Source organism: Astatotilapia calliptera, chromosome 7 (assembly GCF_900246225.1).
Source record: "Astatotilapia calliptera chromosome 7, fAstCal1.2, whole genome shotgun sequence".
In the NCBI taxonomy this organism is placed as follows: domain Eukaryota; kingdom Metazoa; phylum Chordata; class Actinopteri; order Cichliformes; family Cichlidae; genus Astatotilapia; species Astatotilapia calliptera.
The window spans coordinates 52,104,266-52,123,481 of NC_039308.1; the positions used below are offsets into that span (position 1 = coordinate 52,104,266).

The following is a 19,216-nucleotide window of genomic DNA, read 5'->3' on the forward strand; positions in this document are numbered from 1 at the left end:
CAGAATTCATAGCGCAGCCCAGCTCAGTTTCCAACAATGGCGGCAGCTAGTTAGTTTTAATATTACTCTTATTATTCTTTCTGGGTCACAAAATAAACGTTTAACATGTTTTCAGGCGAGAATGTAGCTGTGTAAACCTCAAATATCTGCTCAGTTTATCAAGACACCACATATTTTCAAAAGCGCTCCGACGTTTTCGGAGACGTCTGTTACCCACCAGCTCGATAGCGAGCCGGGGTTCAAGGCTCACTAGAGCTGGAGAGAACACTGGACTCCCGGCAAATCATTTTCAAACCCACCGCCGTCTTTCACTACTCAGGTTAAACGTGATATATAATTCACTTAGATAACTTAAAACTGTTATTGTTTGGCTTTTTTCAGTATTTTACTTGTTCCTGAGTAAATCTGTTTGGCTGAGATTTAAAGTTATAGTTTTTTTACACAGCTGAATAAACGTCAAGCAGACAACTGATTATCAGAAGTGTGAGATGCTCGAGAATTTACTCCGGTGTCCCGTTATATTTTAGATAGCAAGGAGCAGACAGCTGAGTTTATTAAACTTCACCGAAACAGTCTGCAAATGTCATTACAATTTAATAAACTATCATCTTATCTTTATTTTTAGTTAGCACCTTAAACACTTAAAGCTGTAAGCTAATGATAGTCATATAAGAGCAGGTGCATGCTGGTTCAATAAGCTGTACGTTTTACGTCCAATGGATGCATGATCTGATTAGTCGACTAATCAAAATAATCGTTTGTGGCAGCCCTACTTGTCACTATCTTGATACATAATGACATGATGCAAAATAAGATGAGATAAACGTTTCCTGACCGAGTAGTATTTGAGCAAGTGTTACCTGATTACAGTAGTCCTCAAAACCCAATCTCAACAAATTTGTTTTCCCTCTGTTTTGTGGTGTAAAATGTGGAAATGTGTCTCTCAAGCACAGCTGGATGACTGCACCGTTTCTTTTAATGTAAAACAACTTAAATGTGTTTGTCTGTTAATATTTGTCGTTGTTGCGCACTAACAATAGACTCTGCAATATACTTGTACTACAAAATCCCATGATGTGTATCTAACTGTCTGAAACATTTCTTTTGTTCAACTAAACTTTATGAACAGACCCCAAGGAGATCATTACTAACATTTCCTGAGCTAAAGTCAAGCTGCACATCCTTTATAAAAGCTGAGCTGTCAGACAAATCATCTTTTGTACCACTGACTCTTCTTTGTTGAAAGCATACTGGTTTTTTTTGTTTGTTTGTTTTTAAGTCTGTGGACCAATATAATTGGCCAATATTAGCCTTTTGCCAATCCATCTGTATTAGCATTTATTACAGCCGATTAACGAAAATGAAAACGTTAATGAAGAAATGGGAGAAAAACCCTTCAGCCATGTTATGAGTGGCACTTTGCAGCTTCCCTGCTGACAACACACCTGTTTTGAACACCACAGACTCTACTCTAGCTGCATAACTAAAAAATAGATAAAAAAGATGGATTAAAAAAAAATACATATTTTAATGTTAAGCATATTAAAATGGATTTGAAAAGGGCAAATTACAAAAGGTCGCTGTACTGCCCTATAAACCTCTAAAGTTCTTAAAAAGAACAAAGAATAAGAGTATGCAACATACTGTTCCCAGAGCAGTAAGTAAATAATGCCCAGAGAGTGAGCGCTCTTGTTGTTACCGGTTAAGGCTCCACGGTTTCATATGTTATTAGTTCTGTAAGTAGGGTAATAATAATGTGGGTAATGTGGACCCACAGCAAAAAGGGGTTTAGTTGATCTCGGTTTAGAACCTTTAGTATCTGTAAATCTTTGGTGCACGATCCAGCTCTGTTCTGCTCTACACCAGTGGACCTAGTTACACTGTTACAGATCTGATTATGCTTCCCTTGTGTTCCAACCTTTTGTTCATTAAAAAGATAAAGGCGCAGTTCAGCAGCACACAAAGGTGTTTTAGAGCCGCCTCGTCTCTTTAGAAATGCTGTGTGGTCATTTTAAAATGCGGCCTCAGCCTCTTCGTTCAGTGTTTTGTTTTTTTCCCCCCAGTGTGCTTAGAGTGCTAGGCTTCAGTGACAGTCTAATCCCTGCTCTTTCTGCACACACAGACCCCCACATTTACACAGACACAGAAAATCCATGCAAGGGGCAGCCTGTATCTGTCACTTTTAACACATACAAGTTTGTTGAATTGATGCAGCAACATCTATTTTGTTTGTCTACAATAATGGCTCTATTAGACAAAAGGTTGATTGCACAGTTCGCCTAATTTCAACTTTTACTCTGTGCGGAATATTTAGAGTTCAACCTTAAGATCTGATGTTCAGTTCTCGGTCTCATTTGAGAGTGTTTAGTGTTGAAAACTATAATGACACTGGCGAAAACTAAAATGGGAAAACTGTTGCCGCGACATTGATCTTAAGACAGACTGGCACGCTGTACAGACCTTCCTTCCCGTAGGTAACAGAGCAGCTCGACATTGCTGAAAACAGAACGTCACATGGCCTTTTCAGCTTGACTTTTGGGTTCATTGACTTTGTTGTTGACATTGAGCTCTGGTGAACACAGCGGCGAGTGTTGCCCGTGGTATTTCACTATACAGTGATTTCCACTGTGGGCAGTGCTGTCAGGAGGCAAGCCCCATCCTAAACCAGACAACAGGAATTGAAAACAGACAGGCATTCAAAACAGCATGATAAGAGTATGAATAGTGGCATATAAGCCATGTGGGTATTATTGTATCATTTTACACTAAATAAACGAAAGTTAAACAAAATATAGGAATGTGTTGGTTTTCATTGTGTGTGCACATGTATGTGTTTGTGGTGTTTTGACTCTAAATAACTGTGAAATAATTACTGGTGAGGCCCTGGGAACACTGCTCAATTCATTGGCCGAGTATTGATATCAGCTGATATTAGCTGAACATCCTGTGTGTAACACTTTGAAGGCTGATGCCGGTGTATTTGCAAATAAGATGGCATTTACTGATGGCGGTGGATGATATATATCTGCTGTGTCACATCAATTTTGCACAGGCTAAATGTTCAAAGTGTGGTAAAGAGCTGAAAGGGATGGATGCAGCTCAGGTGGTTGAATAGATTGTCCAGCAGATCGGAAGGTCAGTGGGTTGCTCCTCGGCTCCTCCAGTCTATGTGTCAAACTAGCCTTGGGGAAGATGCTGAAACCCAAGTTGTCCCTGATGCGTCTATCGGCGTGTGTCTCTTTGTGAATGTTCGATAAGTGCTTTTTTGTGCAGATAAATCACCGTATGAATGAAGCTTGTAGTAGAAAGTGCTTTCACTGCAAAGGATTGAGTAGAAAGGGGCTATATAAGTGTCACACCGTATGAGCTTTATGGCTTATAACTCTTTGTGATAGAGTATGAAATGGATTTTTACTCCCGAACCTTATTGTTGAGTTCTTTCTTTTAAATACTGGTTTCAGTGAAACGTTTCATAGTGATGCATCCTTAATTTTTAGGATGTTGATCAGAGAAGAACACTATTGATTATAGATTTATTTATTTTTTCATGTTGGTAAATTGCAAATGACTGGTGTTGGTTTGGTATTCTGCAAATCTTCCGTACATGTTTCTAGTGTGATTAGGAATATCTTTTTTTGTGTGTGTGCATGTGTTCAGTCACTTGTAAAAAGATCTGTAATGATTACGTGTTCCTTATTTTTCATATTAGATTCGATTTTTATGTTGTATTCTGTTTGCTTTTCCAATAAGCACTGAAATTTCCAAATAGAATATGTATTGTAGTGTGGGTGTTTTAGGTTGTCAGGGCTGTAATGCAAAGTAATTTCTCAATTTTGTTTTTAATGTGCCTATAGTCGAAGGCCAGCTCTTACATTAAAGCTATCAAATTGACACATTTGTATCTTCTCGGTTTGATTGCATGCGGAATGATTATCACTTCCAAGCTAATTATCTGTAGCCGAGAGCCTAGACGTGTCGTGATGCCAAATAGAGCATCAAATAAAGCACTATATCTCTTACAGTGCAGTCATTTCACACGTTCCATCCTTCCCGACCTTTATTAGATGACAATTTGACTCACCATTGATTATGCTTTAATAAGGATTTCATGAGTCAGTGGAAGTGCTCAAAACGTTTAGACCTCATTTTCAGAAGCAAATTTATTGGACTGAGAAGAAGGCAAATCTCAGTAGTTACTCACCCATCTGTAAAAGCGCCTTTTCTTTAGATAAATGAGTTAGTCACTCGTCACTCGTGTATGTGTATCCATATATCTAGTCACATACTTTCATATCTGAAATTATCAGAAAACATTAATAACATACTGCTGCTTTTTCTAACTAAGCTTTCCCGTCTAACTAACTACTGTACGTAGCTTTCCTTCTAAATGCCGGTAAGACCGGGTCGGTCTGTAATAGTCATTGTTTCGAGGAGTTTCCAGGTGACATCAGATCTGTCCCTTTGCTGCACGGGAATGAACATCCTGTGTGTGTCACGTATGGTCGTCCATCGTGATCCCCTTTTTGTGTTTGTGCACCTTGGGTATGACCGCATGGTTTGAACGGTTTCTAATTGAATGCTTATGTTTTCTTATGTTTTCTTGTTGCATTTCTAACAGACGGTTGCACTGAAAGATGGAACTTGGTGATAAAACATGATCTGGACCGTACAAATGTTATATTGTTGATCACATGGCTCGGTTAGATCGGGGAGTGTTTTTAATGCAGAGTCAGCAGTTTCAGCCCTTACGTGCAGCAGAATCACTGGATCTGTGGAGATATCACTGCTGCAGTATTTTTGATCCCCTTTGGTTTTCATGCCTTGTTCCCACTGGACCACAGCATTGTTCCTATCTTAGTGAATGTAGGACATCTCCGTGGGTCGTGTACTGCTTATTCACGTGGTGTTCTTTCATATGCCACAATTACTGATCCTGTTATGCTTTTCCTTTAAAAATAAGACAGATTTTGTCTTTTAAGAAACATCCTGACCCTGTTCACTGCTGCAGCTGCTGCTTCTGGATATGTCAGGCGCACTTTGCAGGACATTCACTTTAAGCTCTTAGAGAACTTAAAATGTATCAGCAGTGACAGGGTGGGAGTAATTGGTTTGATTCATAAGCCCATGTTGAGATCTCATTATAACAGAGCTTGAACTTCAGAGGACAGACAGGGAAACATATGATAAGGGCTGCCTGCTCATATTCCTGCTCCTCTGAAGGTCACTGGAGATAAATATGTTGGATATAACACAGTGTCTATTTCTGATTAATGACTTGCTTGTCTGCTCTTGGCATGTTGTGCGTTTTGTTTAGATCTGCTTCCAAAGTGCCGGCGAATGAGAAGAAGGAACGACCAGTAAGCACCATGAGTGAGGCCTCTAACTACACGGGCGGCTCGGAGCAAGCTGCAAACCCCAGTAGCCCCGGAGGAAGGGTGAGTGACAGGGGGGCTTACGATTCATGCCTGTTATGTTAGAAAATAATGGGAAAAACAAGTGGATCACATTTTAATGGCTTAAAACATCTAGATGTTTCTTTTCCGTGTGTGTGTTGAGCTTAATTTGATTTAACTTGTAGCCCTCAAGACCTTCTAAAAAAATTCACAACTTCGGGAAACGATCCAACTCCATCAGGAGGAATCCCGGTGCCCCGGTTATCAAGAGAAACTGGCTGTATAAACAGGTGAGTAGGAGTGCACGGCTCCAGGTAATCTTTACTCCAGAAAATGCAATCAGAAATTTAAAGGACAGATCATACAATTTGTTTTCTTCGACGCATGTGTGTATCAATATTTTTAAACCACTGTGGTTATAACTGAAATGTATCAACGTGCGGATGGATTTTTGCAGAAATCTTTTTGGTTATACCCTGACCTTTTGTCTTACACCACCCTGTTAACAATTTGTGTGAAAGTGCAAAATATCAATAAAGTTGATAAACATGGAAAAAATACGTTAAACAGCATGTTAGCATTATTAGTCCGAGCATGCTCACGTCAGGAGCTCCCCTGATTTCTGCTGGATAGTATTATCTTTGGAGTCAGAGGCAAAGAAAAGCTTGGCTATACAAAGGTGATAATATAAATCAGTGTTGGGTCTGTTTCCATTTTTAACTGCAAGTGGTTATGCAGCAGCAGCAGTAGTCTTAAGATGAGCACAATCTGAGCATTTCTTTGTGCATCTCTGTTTTTGCTCATCCAGCAGGGCCACTGTATGAATGCAAACCTCCCTGGTTACTTACAGAAGAGTAAAAAGGGGCCAGACCGGACACCCTTGTGCATCCTAACTGGGAGTTTCATTTAGCGGTGATTGCAGGCACCCTGTGCAGTTTTGTGAGCACACGATGGGCTCCTTTGGTGCAGCTGCCAGCTGCTTTTTTCTTTGGAAACATCAATCAGGGTGACGTAGATCAAGCAAAAGACTCACAAATCTGCTAGCCTGAATAAAAGCTGGATTTGCACTTTTATTTCCCTGCCTCATTGAAAACTGGAAGCCATTGAAGTCCTTGGCTGAGGGGAAGCTGCAGTCCTTCGGTTGGTCCGCTGCTAGAACAAAGTGCCGCAGTGATTGATGTGATAGCGAAAGCCTCCAGAGAGCAAGATTCGACAGAACTTTTTGATAAAGTTTATTTATTCTTCTGCTACTGACATTCAAAAAAGGGGGGGTTAAGACCTGGATTTAATTGAGGAAAGGTGGTGGACACAAGATCTTTAAAACTTGTTACATTTCACATCTACCTCTTTTATGAACATACGGCGCAGCATCTGGTATTTTGAATCTCTCTTGATACTAATGTTTTAACCATTCTGGTTTGTGGAAGTGAATTTCCATTTCAAGTAAACTGCAGCCCACATGCTTTTTGACCATAATGACAGAGTTGTTAAGATCCCCCCTCCTGCTTTTGTCTCCTGGTGGAGGCTACAATTAAGGACTTTGCTCAAGTTTTCCATTAAAGTAAACCAGGGAGTTAATACCCTTTACTTCACCCTTCATCTTTTTCAGGCAGCAGCGTTAAAGGCTTTGAGCTGATACTGAAGAACAACTTAAGCAGAGGAAGTTTGTGTGTGTGTGTGTTGCATTGTCTTTGTTTCATGCCACAAATTAAGTTTCCCCATCTCAGGCCAAAAATAGCTAAATTTGAGAGTCCGAAATTTTGCAGTGCTGATCGGATGACTTCCATAACCCGTCTTCATTTAAGCAAGGGGTTATTTCATAATTTCCAAAGTTCAGAGAGGCATTTTGGATCACAAATGCAAAATGGTGACCTGTCTCAGCTGGAAACCTAGAAAGTCGTACACAATTATGTAATACAACAAAGAAGTGATTGGCTGTTAATCCTTAGAGATGATGTAGCAAACAATTGATCACATGGAAAGGATTGTATCACAGGACTACAGCATGTGCTGAATAGGATAAAAAAAGACAAAGATATTAGAAAAAAATCAAAGCCCCAAACATTTGTGGAGTTAATGTCCTCTATTGCTCTGGTGTCTTTTCAGGACAGTACAGGGATGAAGCTATGGAAGAAGAGGTGGTTTGTCCTTTCTGACCTCTGCCTCTTCTACTACAGAGGTGAGTTCAGTCCTGTCATCTAGCGGCACCGGTTGTCGATTAATAGTTCAAGTGCTTTTGTGATCTTCAACAACAAGCGATGCCTTTTCTCATCATTGTTATGTCTGAGTCCCTGTGATAAAGAACATGTCAGGACCAACTGAGGAGACTTATCAGGTGAAAAAGCTTGCAACATCACCTTTTTTTCCATCAAGCAAAGCCAGGTCCTTACGCAAGACCTGGATGCAGAGTTAAACATTAAAGCATACTAATAGGATTCCACACTTAATGTTAAGTCATGATGAAACAAGATGAAACAAGTTTATTGAATGATTCCTTTTTATGCAAGTCATGTCATCATTCATGCTTTTACATGATAGGAGTCTGAAAGTAGTGTTAGTAGTAGTTACACTCACTTACTGTAGTTTGCATTTTTGTAAAATGTGTGGACATTTCGATGCGATTTATCGATTTTATATAATCTATTATTGATTAAAATGTGATTTTAATGGCTGTTCTCTCATGTTGGACCAATCTTCACATCTAATTTTGACACATCTCTGTTTGGAGAATGTTTAAAGTGTAGACCAAGTGTAAACTAGGTGTGCTGTTTGAAACTGTGAGAAAATACAAGCCTTACCTTTGTACAAGGCTGCACTTCCCAGTGCCGCCGCTTTATGCAGATGTAGTCGTCATTTCTGCTGATCAGGATGACATCCAGTCTGTGTTATTTCTGGTGTCTGCCATTCCCGTCGCCTTCTTTCCACCCACTGACTGACAAAAGCCGCGGACAGCGGCGGACCCAAAGGCTTTATCCAGATGGATATGTTGAGAAACTGTATCCATCAGCAGAGAGTGGGCAGAGAGGTCGTGAACTCTGCTGCTTCATCTGAATACATCCGTTATCTGCTGTTGTAGTTATCACTCTATTTCTGCGCATCAGGATATCCCATGATGAGACTGCTCTGCTGAAGCCTCTGCCTGTTGTGTTTTTTGAAAGAGGCAGTGGCAAAGAGCCCGGTTGGTTGCAGACAGGTGACGCTGTCAAAAATCCATCCGCCCCTCTTTTGAAAATCAGTTAAGCGAGGCAGGTCTCTAACACAACTTCTGAGCAAACAGCTCGACTTCTGATATGTTTGGGAATGTCCAGATTGATGTTACCATATATTTCCCTAAATATTACTCACAATGTTGAACTTTATTCATGATCAGCCTTATTCATTCCATCATCGCCAATATGTGTTAAAAGACTTTGACTCTAACATAATGGTTTTGAGTAACACACATGCAAACTTGCACATAAACCAGACAAAGTCCATGCCTATAAGGGATTGCAGCAGTCACTGTTTTGTTTTCCTGCACTGTTTTGGGTAAGCAGTACAGTTTGCTTTTATGGAATTTGGAGAGTAAGCTACTCTGCTTAAACTTGGGACCCAATCTAATCCCCCCCCATGTGGAGTGTGCACAATTGTCAATGTGGAACCCTGTCTGTTAACTTAATGAGGATTAGAGCAGCCTAGCTGCATACAGAACTGAATCAGTGCTCATCTTTTCCAATGTTTTGACTTGGTATCCTATGTTTATCTGACCAAAACACTGCACAGTTTTTCCTTTCACAGTCCACTTGACTTGCGTCCTGTTTACAAATAACGCTTTAAGATAAGAGTTGACAATATAGTGTGTATATATATATATGTGTATGTATGTATGTATGTATGTATATGTGTATGTATGTGTATACATATATATATATATGTATATATATATATATATATATGTATATGTATATATATATATATATATGTATATATGTATATATATATATATGTATATGTACATACACACTGTGTTTTGTTTTTCCTCTGTAGATGAAAAAGAGGAGGGGATTCTCGGCAGTATCCTCCTGCCAAGCTTTCGTATATCCATGTTGTCTGTGGACGATCACATTACCAGAAAATATGCCTTCAAGGTCAGTGCATGTTTTCATTCCTGTCAGACTTTGTTAGGCTGCATATTTTATGGTTTATTACACTTAAAGAAGAAAAGACAGGAATTAGTTTTCTAGAGAAAATGGAAAAACTTGTAGATAAGGCCATAAAAATAAATGTGCAAGTCTCACAGAAGGTACATTTTAAAACTGGTGCTGCAGTGGCTCTTATCGTGATCTCACAATATATGTATGTGTATTTTTAGACATGTTGAGCAGTTTCTAGGTTTTATTTCCTATTTAACACTTTGGTTGTTACTTCAGAAGTTTTGGTTGATTGACAAAGCGAGATGTTTAGTCGCTAATGCTAACAACTAAAGTACGACTCATATTTCTACACTGACTACTGACAGCAGTGAGGTAGGACTACAGTACTATGATGCTATAAGTTGACTCGCAGGATTCAAGTTTCAGGGCAACGGACTTATAATATGAGATCACAGTGGTGTGTAAAGGATTTGACTGTGGGTTCTTCATAAACCCAAAGAGACAACAAAGTTGTCCTGCCAAGCACAGCCAAACACAGACGCCCAGAAGTCTGCTCAAGGTCTCTCCAACCACACAGCCCACTCCTTTTCCAACTTAGATTCAGGCTGAAAAAAACCCCCAAAACAAGACTTAGAAAAGAGAAAAGCATGAAAGCAGGACACAAGCTCTTCAGTTCAGTGATTCACTCAGAAATGGGATGACCTTTTGACTGTATATTTTTCATTCTCAACTTTTCCTGTCTCTTGTTGTGGCCAAAGGTCATATCAGTAAGTGTGTTATTTCTAAAAATTATTGTGAAGCAATTAGAAAAATTATAGTCTTGTCTTTTTTTAAACATTGGAAAACTGCACATTGAGGTTGTTTACGAAGCATTATGTCTCTTCCTGTGTTTGTTTTAACAATATATTGGTTTGTTCACCACGAGGGAACCAAGAGACAACCGACCATGTGTCTGCCATACAATGCACTGAATGGTAAGTATTGTGGCAGATTTACTTCCCTAATCTAGCATGACTTAAGGATTTGATTTATTATCATTAACTGCAGAGAATATCTCACAAGTCAGCACCGATTGCCATTAGTTGCTAAAAAAAAGTGTGTGTGCGCGTGTGTGTGTGTGTGTGTGTGCGTGTGTGTGTGTGTGTGTGTGTGTGTAAAATGCAATATTCTACCCTCCTGTTATTGTGAGGAAACCTTAAAAATCCTAGTCAACCAGTTTTTGTCTTCTCTCTTTCAGGTAACTGTGTGGATAACTCTTCCTGTCCTTGATCCCGTGTACTGTCAAAACAGGCGACACATCCCAACATGAGGACGTACTACTTTTGCACAGACACAGCCAAAGAGATGGAATCTTGGATGAAAGTGATGACAGATGCTGCACTCGTGCAGTCAGAGCCAGTCAAAAGGTTTGTAAGAGCTTTGACAATAAAGTCATGTTTGCTGAGTGGGTGTGTCATTTTTGAATTGCGAGCGCATGGGGGGGGGGGCGGGGTTTGAAAAAGCCATTTGAGGACAGTTCTTCAAACTAGTACTAACAGCTGTGCATCACGTGGTTCATTTCTAGACTCTGATTTCTGTTTGTACTGGAAGAGAGTACTTTTAAATTCCCTGTTAAGTTCTTCGGCAACACTTCAACACCCACTTTTGACATCTCTGGTCTCTGGGTTTGTTGAAGAAGCTACGATGTTCTTTCATGTTATGTAACTGTTTCAAGCGCTAAAGTTTATTATGGAGTAACATACATAAGACTGTGGGTGCACTGTGAAGGCATGATGCAGGTGGTTTAAGGGATGATGTGCACAGCTGCGCTGGCTGATCAGGATCACTGACTCATCAGGACAGGGTTTTTTTTTTCCTTCTTCTTTTTTAAACTATGTTAAATATCTGCCATTTGGCAGGCTGCCTGTCTAATGCCCTGCTTTTACATGGGCGAGCAGAAACGTAATAGTAACGAGCAGTGTAATTACACAGAGCAGTAGTGCCTGAAATCCTCTGAAAGTCTCTGCTAAATGGGACCGTGTGATGCTACTATAAGATTATCTTATATAACTACACATTGTTCAAAACAAAAAGGTTCTGTAATTTCATCTTTTTTTTTAAATTTACTTCATCGTTTGTTTTGCAGTTGTGTAACTTGAATGCTCGCAGGGCTAAATGTGTGCTCTGCTTGGTTGGTGGAGGCACAGAACGATGGAGAAGTCATTAAGTGACTAGTGCTGCTATTTGAAACTATACAAGTGGAAACTCTGAAGGAATGCCTTTTCTGCAGCTCTCTTATTGCTAACCCAGTGAGCCATGCTGCTGAGAGGAATTTGCCAAACTTTGAAGTTGTGACCTTATGTCTGTCTAAGGTCAAGGCATAGTGGCATCTATTACCTCTAGATAACTCGCTAGGGAGCACAGAGTGGTATGCAGGTCTTCTAGACAGGAGGCAAAAGAGAGAAGCAAATGGATTACTGGGATCTGAGCATCACTTTTCTGAAGTGTCTCAGCTGAGGTATTGTTTTACTGGAGATATCTGATTTCCTTTTACACGCCTCCCCTTCTCTGGCAGCTGGAAGAGGCATTGTGCACTTTGCTTTAGTTTGAACTGAATTCACAACATTAGTTGTGTAGTATATTGTAGTATAAACCTAAAAATGTGAATCAAACATCGTTTACAGCAATTCCTACCAAATAATTAGTTGGACATGAATCATCTCACCCAGATTTACGTAAGGGTTAATCACATTAAAGACATTTTAGCCTATTGTCTGAGGTTGTAACAGTTTTTACATGAACAACAAAAGGAAGGAACGATGCCTGAATACTTAGGTGCAAACTTCCACATGTGCTTGTATGACATCATCCAAGCAAGACGAACAGCAATGCTTCTCAGCTCAAACGTGGCTAAATTGGAAAAAATACAAACACAACAGAAGACCAAGCCAAATACTGTGTGGAATACAATACAAATGTGGAAACCGTTTATGGATCCATTCAGAAAACTAAAAGGGCACTTTTCAGCATCAGCAGCTACTTTATGCCTCATTGGTTTCATATTCATATCAACAAGCATCAAGTTAACAGTTCATGTAGTAATACAGTCTGTAGGATTAAGTTAACAGTGCTTTCAGAGGGGTTGTAAACAGATTACAAAGGCGGGAAGATAAAACAACACGCCACTCTCAGATTTCACTTGAAGACAAGCGTATCTTAAGTCTGGATAATCCAAAATGTCTATTGAAAGAGTTCCAGTGTTTTGTGATTTTTCAAGCCTGAACCTTCTTGTCTCTTTTAGGTTGGACAAACTAAAAGTGGAGCAGTGTGGACCTCAAGAGATCAACCATGTGGCCAACCATAGAACAGAAACCGAAATCCAGAAGAATGAGCGCAACCGTGAGGTTGACCGTGAGCACGCAGCCGTCTCCCCCACCACAGAAGAAGAGGAGAGAAAGCAGCGAGATGCAGAGCGCTACGGCTTCCAGAAGGATGGGGCCGACCGTGAACGTCCACTCACCAAAATAAACAGTATCAAACTGCAGCCAGCGCAGGCGGCAGCCATCAAGGCTAATATGACCTCGCCGCAGCCTCAGACCGAGGTTGACGGATCACAACACAGCCCCCAAGTTAATGGATCTGGAGAACAGCGTCCAGCTAATGGGACTGGAGTCCCTCCTCTGCAAAGTTCCCCACATGAGCCGGATCGCAGCCTGAGTCGGACCAGCTCGATGCAGCAGCTGGAGCAGTGGGTTCGCACACAGAGAGGACGTGGCCAGGACGACGATACCAGAAGGTTGGTTCAGTGCTATGCCCAAAAAAACCCGTCTTGACATGATACTGTATAAGCTTTAAATGTAATTGTTTGATTATAACATGCGTACACTGCAAGAAGGGAAATGATGCTATTCAGATGGCGCTGTCGTCTGTACAGTAGCACCAGTTATCTTCAGATTACTCCACAAGAGTCAAATCTTAGACTGTTTCCACAACATGAAGTCAGATTTGGCTTTATTGGGTGGAAAGTATGACACTGGTCTAAGTAGTTAAAGTATATTGATGAGGTTTTGATGAGAGGATTTAATAAGCTGGTTCTTGATTCCCATCCCTGGTGTTCACATTTTTGTTAAAAATACATGTTTTAGTCAAGAGATACGTTTGTCATCAGGCTTGTGTTCATATTTGACACAGCTTTGCCTCATTCTGTGGTTATTTGTTTTTTTTTAACAAATAGACATACACACTCGCTTTAGAGTATACCATGGGCAAAACTAATAAGGCCTCAGTAAATATTTTTGTGTTGGCCCTCTGAGGTAAACATTTAATTCTCTCTCCATTAATCTCTTTCAGCTCCTTTTGTCATGACATGCATGTTCTCTAGACGGATGTGTAGCAGTCACAAGCCTTTATTATAACACTGGTATACTGGGATTTAAAGACCAGTGAGTGTTTTAGCCCGGATCTGTCAGGTCTTCTTATTATTAAGCTCTCCGTACTGACTTTGAACTCACTGAGTAAGTGGAACTTCTTAAAGCCTTGCTGTCAATAGTAAGGTCTAATTTGTTTCTGAGTAGGGAATTGCTTTGCGAGATTCTCTAAAGACACACATGTAAACAGATAAAATAAGAATCATCCTTGTTTGATACTTAATTAGAATGATACTCAGCGTGAAGTGCTTTTCAACTACAAAGTTTAAACCAAACCAACAAATGAAAAGATTCATAACATGGCATTGCTTTGATAACTGATGTTTTTGACTGGTTATAATCAAAATAAAAGAAATCCAATGAGATTTTTTTCCAACTATAAACAACTTGTTGCGTCCTTTGAACCTGACAGAGCCTAAAACCACGTTTATCTGGTGTTGTGTATGGAATATATGAAGAATAATCAAATTGTTATACCAACACAGATCATTTTAGGTCTGTGTTAGTGTAACACCATGCAGGTCATCTACTATATCATACATGATTAATTATCTGGTTTTTCTTTTACCCCAGCATCACATCGTACCAGACGCTGCCTAGAAATTTGCCAAGCCATCGGGTACCCTACATGCCTCATTATGGAGATGGATATTGCAGTATGCCCAGGAATAGCATGGCACAGCGGGACAGCATCTGCAGCATGTCCCCATCGGTATATGACCAGGCCATGGGTCCTTCAATGACTGAGAAACGCCGCTCCATGCGCGATGACACCATGTGGCAGTTGTACGAATGGCAGCAAAGGCAGGCCTACAGCAGGCAGCCAGGGCTGTACAGCAATATGGCCAGTCCCAAAACCATGATCAACTTGTCAGAGCATGCTGCACCGAGCCACTCCATCCCCCCCTCGCCCTCCCATGGCTCCCTGTCGATGTACGGCGGCTACTCTCCAATGAGATCTTACAACATGGGCAACACTCGCTCTGAAATTTCCTCTCCCATCTTCCGAAGAGACATGACTGTTGAGAGACGGCAGAGGCCACCAGTCAACAAGGTCAGCTAAGAGATGCATAAACAGGAAATGTTCAGTTCATCCTCATAATAACAAAACCGCCTACTATGCAATAGTCTTCAGTCACCCCTTATTTCTTTATATTTTGCTTCCAAGCATCCAGAATAGTTCTCCAGGCTTTCTGAAGGTCTATCACGTTTTTTTCTTTGGACACTGGCTGCTTTTTCAATCATTTTCAGTCCAATCCTTATACTTGACCATTTTCAAAGGAGTGGGGTTATTTTTTTTGTTCATCAAGCCATTTAACACTGAAAAATGCACCTAATGCCAGAACCAGTTACCAATGTTGTGTCTACAGATAGCAGACAACTTAGCAAAAAGTCTATTTTAAAGGTATCGTTAACAGCTTGTTGCAAAAAATAAAAGAAATAAAAGAAATGGCAGGCCTAAAAGTAAGATCTACAGCAAAGGAACACAATCTGAAGCCTCATCAGAAATGGTCTCAATGGAAGAGTGGCTGTAAGAAGCCATTCTTAACAAAGAGCAATGAGGAGAAAAGTTTCAGGTATTTTAAATGACAATAGAGCTGGACTGAAAGTCAGTAGCAGCAGGTCTTATGGAGTGATGATCATTAGTATGGAGGAGATCAGGGGAGATGTAAAACATTATGAATGCAGAAAAGTACTGTCAGGTTTTGATCCACTGTGGACAACAGCCAAAGAAGAGCATTGAATGTCCTTCAAGAAGCCTGGAGAACTATTCCTGAAGACAACATACAGAAATTAAAGAAAGCTTGACTAAGAGAGTTCAGGCTGTGCTGAAGAATAAATGAGGTCATACCAAATACTGATCTTCAAACTCATCAGAATTGTCAAAACCCTGTTTGTGCCTACTTTAGTTCCCAAAGTTCAAAAGTGAGGTCATGTGTTTCATTTGTTTTTAAGCAGCGCAAACAAAATTACATTCAGCTTTGAGCATATTTATAGTGACAGAAATATGAGAGGGATATATACAAAAATATGCATCAAGGGTAGCAAATGTTTCTTTGTACTTGGATGAACCCCGTGGCTATGGCTGACTATTATATCAAAGATATTTAATGTTGCACATGACAGGCCTTTTTTCATATTAAATCTGTGTTCTGCAGTATGCTTACCTGCCTGATAGGAGGTCTATGCCAGCAGGGATCCCAATCCAGACCATCACTGCCCAGTCTTTACAAGGCAAAACAGTAAGTCTTGGTCTATGTCAGTCTTCTGGCTACCTAGATTTATATCACTGTGCTGTTCAGCTGAGATACTTCATGCTTGGTTTCTGTACACCTATACAGTCTGGGTTTAACTGGATGTCTTTCAAGGACAATGCTGTTTTCTGATGATGCCACCTACTCTACCCTTCTCCCTCTTTCTGTCCTTCATATCCCTCTAAGACATTGTGACAGAACTCTTTCGAGACAGGTTTAGGCAGATCTGTGTTCCAAGGATTTAGGGTGTGTTCACTTCAGGAGCTCCTTAGACTCTCTTCAGTTCAGTGGAGACTTAAAAACCCTGTCACTCAAACTCTCTAAGCCAGGATCAAGAATTTATGTCAGAGCTGCACACAGTTCTCTGTACTCATTGAGCTTGTAAAGTGTGAAGTCAATTCTGTAATGAGTGCCAACTGTTCTGCTGTTTTGAGTGGACATAAAAGAATGTGCATGCTGCTAGCTAACATGGTACTAAATTGCATGAAACGCAAGACTAGAATGCAGCAACTGTTCACCTACTGGGATCCTGGTACCTCTAAATCTCCTATCCTGGTGTGCTCTCTCTCCTTTCTTCTCACCCCCAATCCCTGCCTCACCCCTGCGGTGTGTCCCTGTTTCACTGTGGCGATGCATCCCCCCCGCCTCCTCCTCTTCCTCCCTCCTCCTTGCAGCCTGAGGAACTGACTTTGCTGCTGATAAAGCTGCGTCGGCAGCAGGCAGAGCTAAACAGTATCCGGGAGCACACTGTAGCACAGCTTATGCAACTAAACATGGATGGCGACAACCCAAAGGTCAGGCCCCCAGGGACATCTCTGCAGGCGTGTATGTTAGCGTGTGGTGTGTATGCCATCTTTATCCACTTCCATTATCCATCTCGATCCGGAGGATTTGTCTGGTCTTCACACATGGCTGATTTAAGAAGGAATTTTCTTCTAACATGACTATGCGTAATGGCTTCATGTTTTTTGTGGACCAGCTACCTTCTCATCAAAATGTGTGGAAATAAAACACTCTTCTTCCAGTTTCAAAATAATTTTGCAACCAGCATCTGACTTAAATCAGTGCATCAGATAATTAGATTTGGGCCATTTTAGCAGGGCAAGCAGCTGATTGAGTCATTTATCCCCCTAAAGAATATAGACAGATGTTATCCGCAGATGAAACTTAAAGCCATTGGCGAGCTTAAAGAGTGACCAACTAATGAGGCTAAGGCCACTGGCATATGTAAAAGTTAATTCAGGATTTTGGGACTTTAAGTCTCCAGACTTGATGCCAGACTGCAGATTTTACCATTAATGATGTAGGTCAACCAGGACTGTTGAAGATTTTTCCATTTTACGGTGTTTTTGTTGTTGCTTTTCTTAATCTACTACTGTGCAGTTAATGCGAGTTTTCCTTGTAGCTATACAAGTTGCCCTGCTTCATTAGGGCAACCTGCTTCATTAGTTTATGTTTGCGTCAGCGGACACACACCACGTTGTGTGGTACTTTGACTTGCCATTGTCTTTGTTTTTTGCATGCACTCGGTCAAGACTAGTCCTGCAGTGTACTCATTCTGTTACCTTTGAAAGTACACCTGGTACCTGACCTGTTTTCTTCACCTTGATTGGTCCTGCTTTCCTTTCTCTCGGGTTATCTTTGGGTACATGACATGCTTGTGTGATTGTGGATGTAAGAGAGAGTGTGACAGAGACAGCATCAGTGAAAGAATGTGACTTGCCCTTTCTTTTGTCTCACTGTCCTTTTGCCTTTTCTTTGCTCTCTTTTTGCTGCTGATGATAGAACGACATTCTTTCTCACCACCTCCAAAGGAACCTCATGTATTTGGACAATCAGGTGGGGTAATGCATGAATGCATGCCCTGTCTTCTTCTGTCATGACCTCATTTAATGCCTCTGCTTTTATTGTATTAATCCCTGCTCTGCGGCTGTTTTAGTGATTTGCAATCCCAATGCCAGGCTAACTTGTTATCTTTTATTGTGATTTTAAATGGCTAAAAGTTCAGATCGCAGCATTTTTAGCTCACGCTAGTTCATTTACTCACACATTATCCAAATAACTGATCATGACTGTGGACAGTCGTTATTTCTGCCATATAAAGAACACGTAGAGATGAAGGTATCATATTTAACGTCTAAGTGTTTGCAAAGGAATATTAAAGCTTCATCTGCTTTTTTTTAACGATCTTAAGTGCTTTGTGAGTTTTAATTGCTTTGTATATAGCACACAAAGGTCCAGTAAAACCTTTCTAATAATTATAGCAAAAGGAAGCCTTAGATTTGTGTAACCGCTGAGAAATAAGTAATTTTAATTTCCTTGACTTGGACTGATGAGCCTTAGCATTTGTGATTTCTTGCACCTCTTGTAAACGCAGTTCTTTTTACATTCCTACACATCAGCGTTTAATGGGAACTTTTCACTGCTAATAAAAATGAACCTTAGAGCTTTGTACTTCCGTGTCTTCCTGCTCCTGCTCCTGAGCGTCTTCTCTCTGTTGCTGTTAACCATCCCTGTCGTCTCTGGATGCACGTTTCTGTGTGAGTCTACCTCATCCGAGAGCGAGAAAGCGAGAGCGAGTGAGGTGTAATCACACTGTGGGTGTTGTCTCAGAAATGAAAAGCTGCTGTAAACTTTCTGACACTTGCTATATCGCTCCTCTCCACACTGGACTAGATGAAGGAAAATGAGCCTTTAATCGTCATGACTCACACTTTGATTGAGAACTCTGCCCCAAGGCCTCAACTTTACCAGCAAGTAAGGCCAGCCTAAGGCTTTGCTCCACCTCATCCTCACCAGTCGCTGTTGTTCTTTTTGGTCTGTTTTGCAATGCTCCTCCTTCGATGTCCAAGTCCTCACGGCATCTTGAGACTGGTCTCCCTGTATCGTTTGTATTGCTAGCACCTCTTCATCCATTGCTTATGACTGTTCCCTCTTATTATTGAGAAGTCATGCTGATGCAGGCATGACTTTTAAGACTTGGAGAATGTATGAATGCTCCACTGTTGGGTTAAATCTCTTCCTCACTG

General features: G+C 40.7%; 1 protein-coding gene across 11 annotated transcripts in view; it reads left to right on the top strand.

The window, feature by feature from the left end:
* Positions 1 to 19,216, top strand: part of LOC113026584 (pleckstrin homology domain-containing family A member 5) — a 92,813-nt gene that overhangs the window by 59,433 nt on the left and 14,164 nt on the right. For 6 of the 11 annotated variants that reach the window (XM_026175520.1, XM_026175523.1, XM_026175526.1 and 3 more), the window contains 11 exons: positions 5,315 to 5,435; positions 5,579 to 5,683; positions 7,500 to 7,572; positions 9,420 to 9,520; positions 10,817 to 10,932; positions 12,807 to 13,301; positions 14,506 to 14,986; positions 16,092 to 16,175; positions 16,862 to 16,981; positions 17,973 to 18,026; positions 18,864 to 18,944. In XM_026175520.1, the coding sequence (XP_026031305.1) occupies positions 5,315 to 5,435; positions 5,579 to 5,683; positions 7,500 to 7,572; positions 9,420 to 9,520; positions 10,817 to 10,932; positions 12,807 to 13,301; positions 14,506 to 14,986; positions 16,092 to 16,175; positions 16,862 to 16,981; positions 17,973 to 18,026; positions 18,864 to 18,944 (1,831 nt within the window). The other 5 variants (XM_026175522.1, XM_026175524.1, XM_026175525.1 and 2 more) reach the window with 5 other exon arrangements.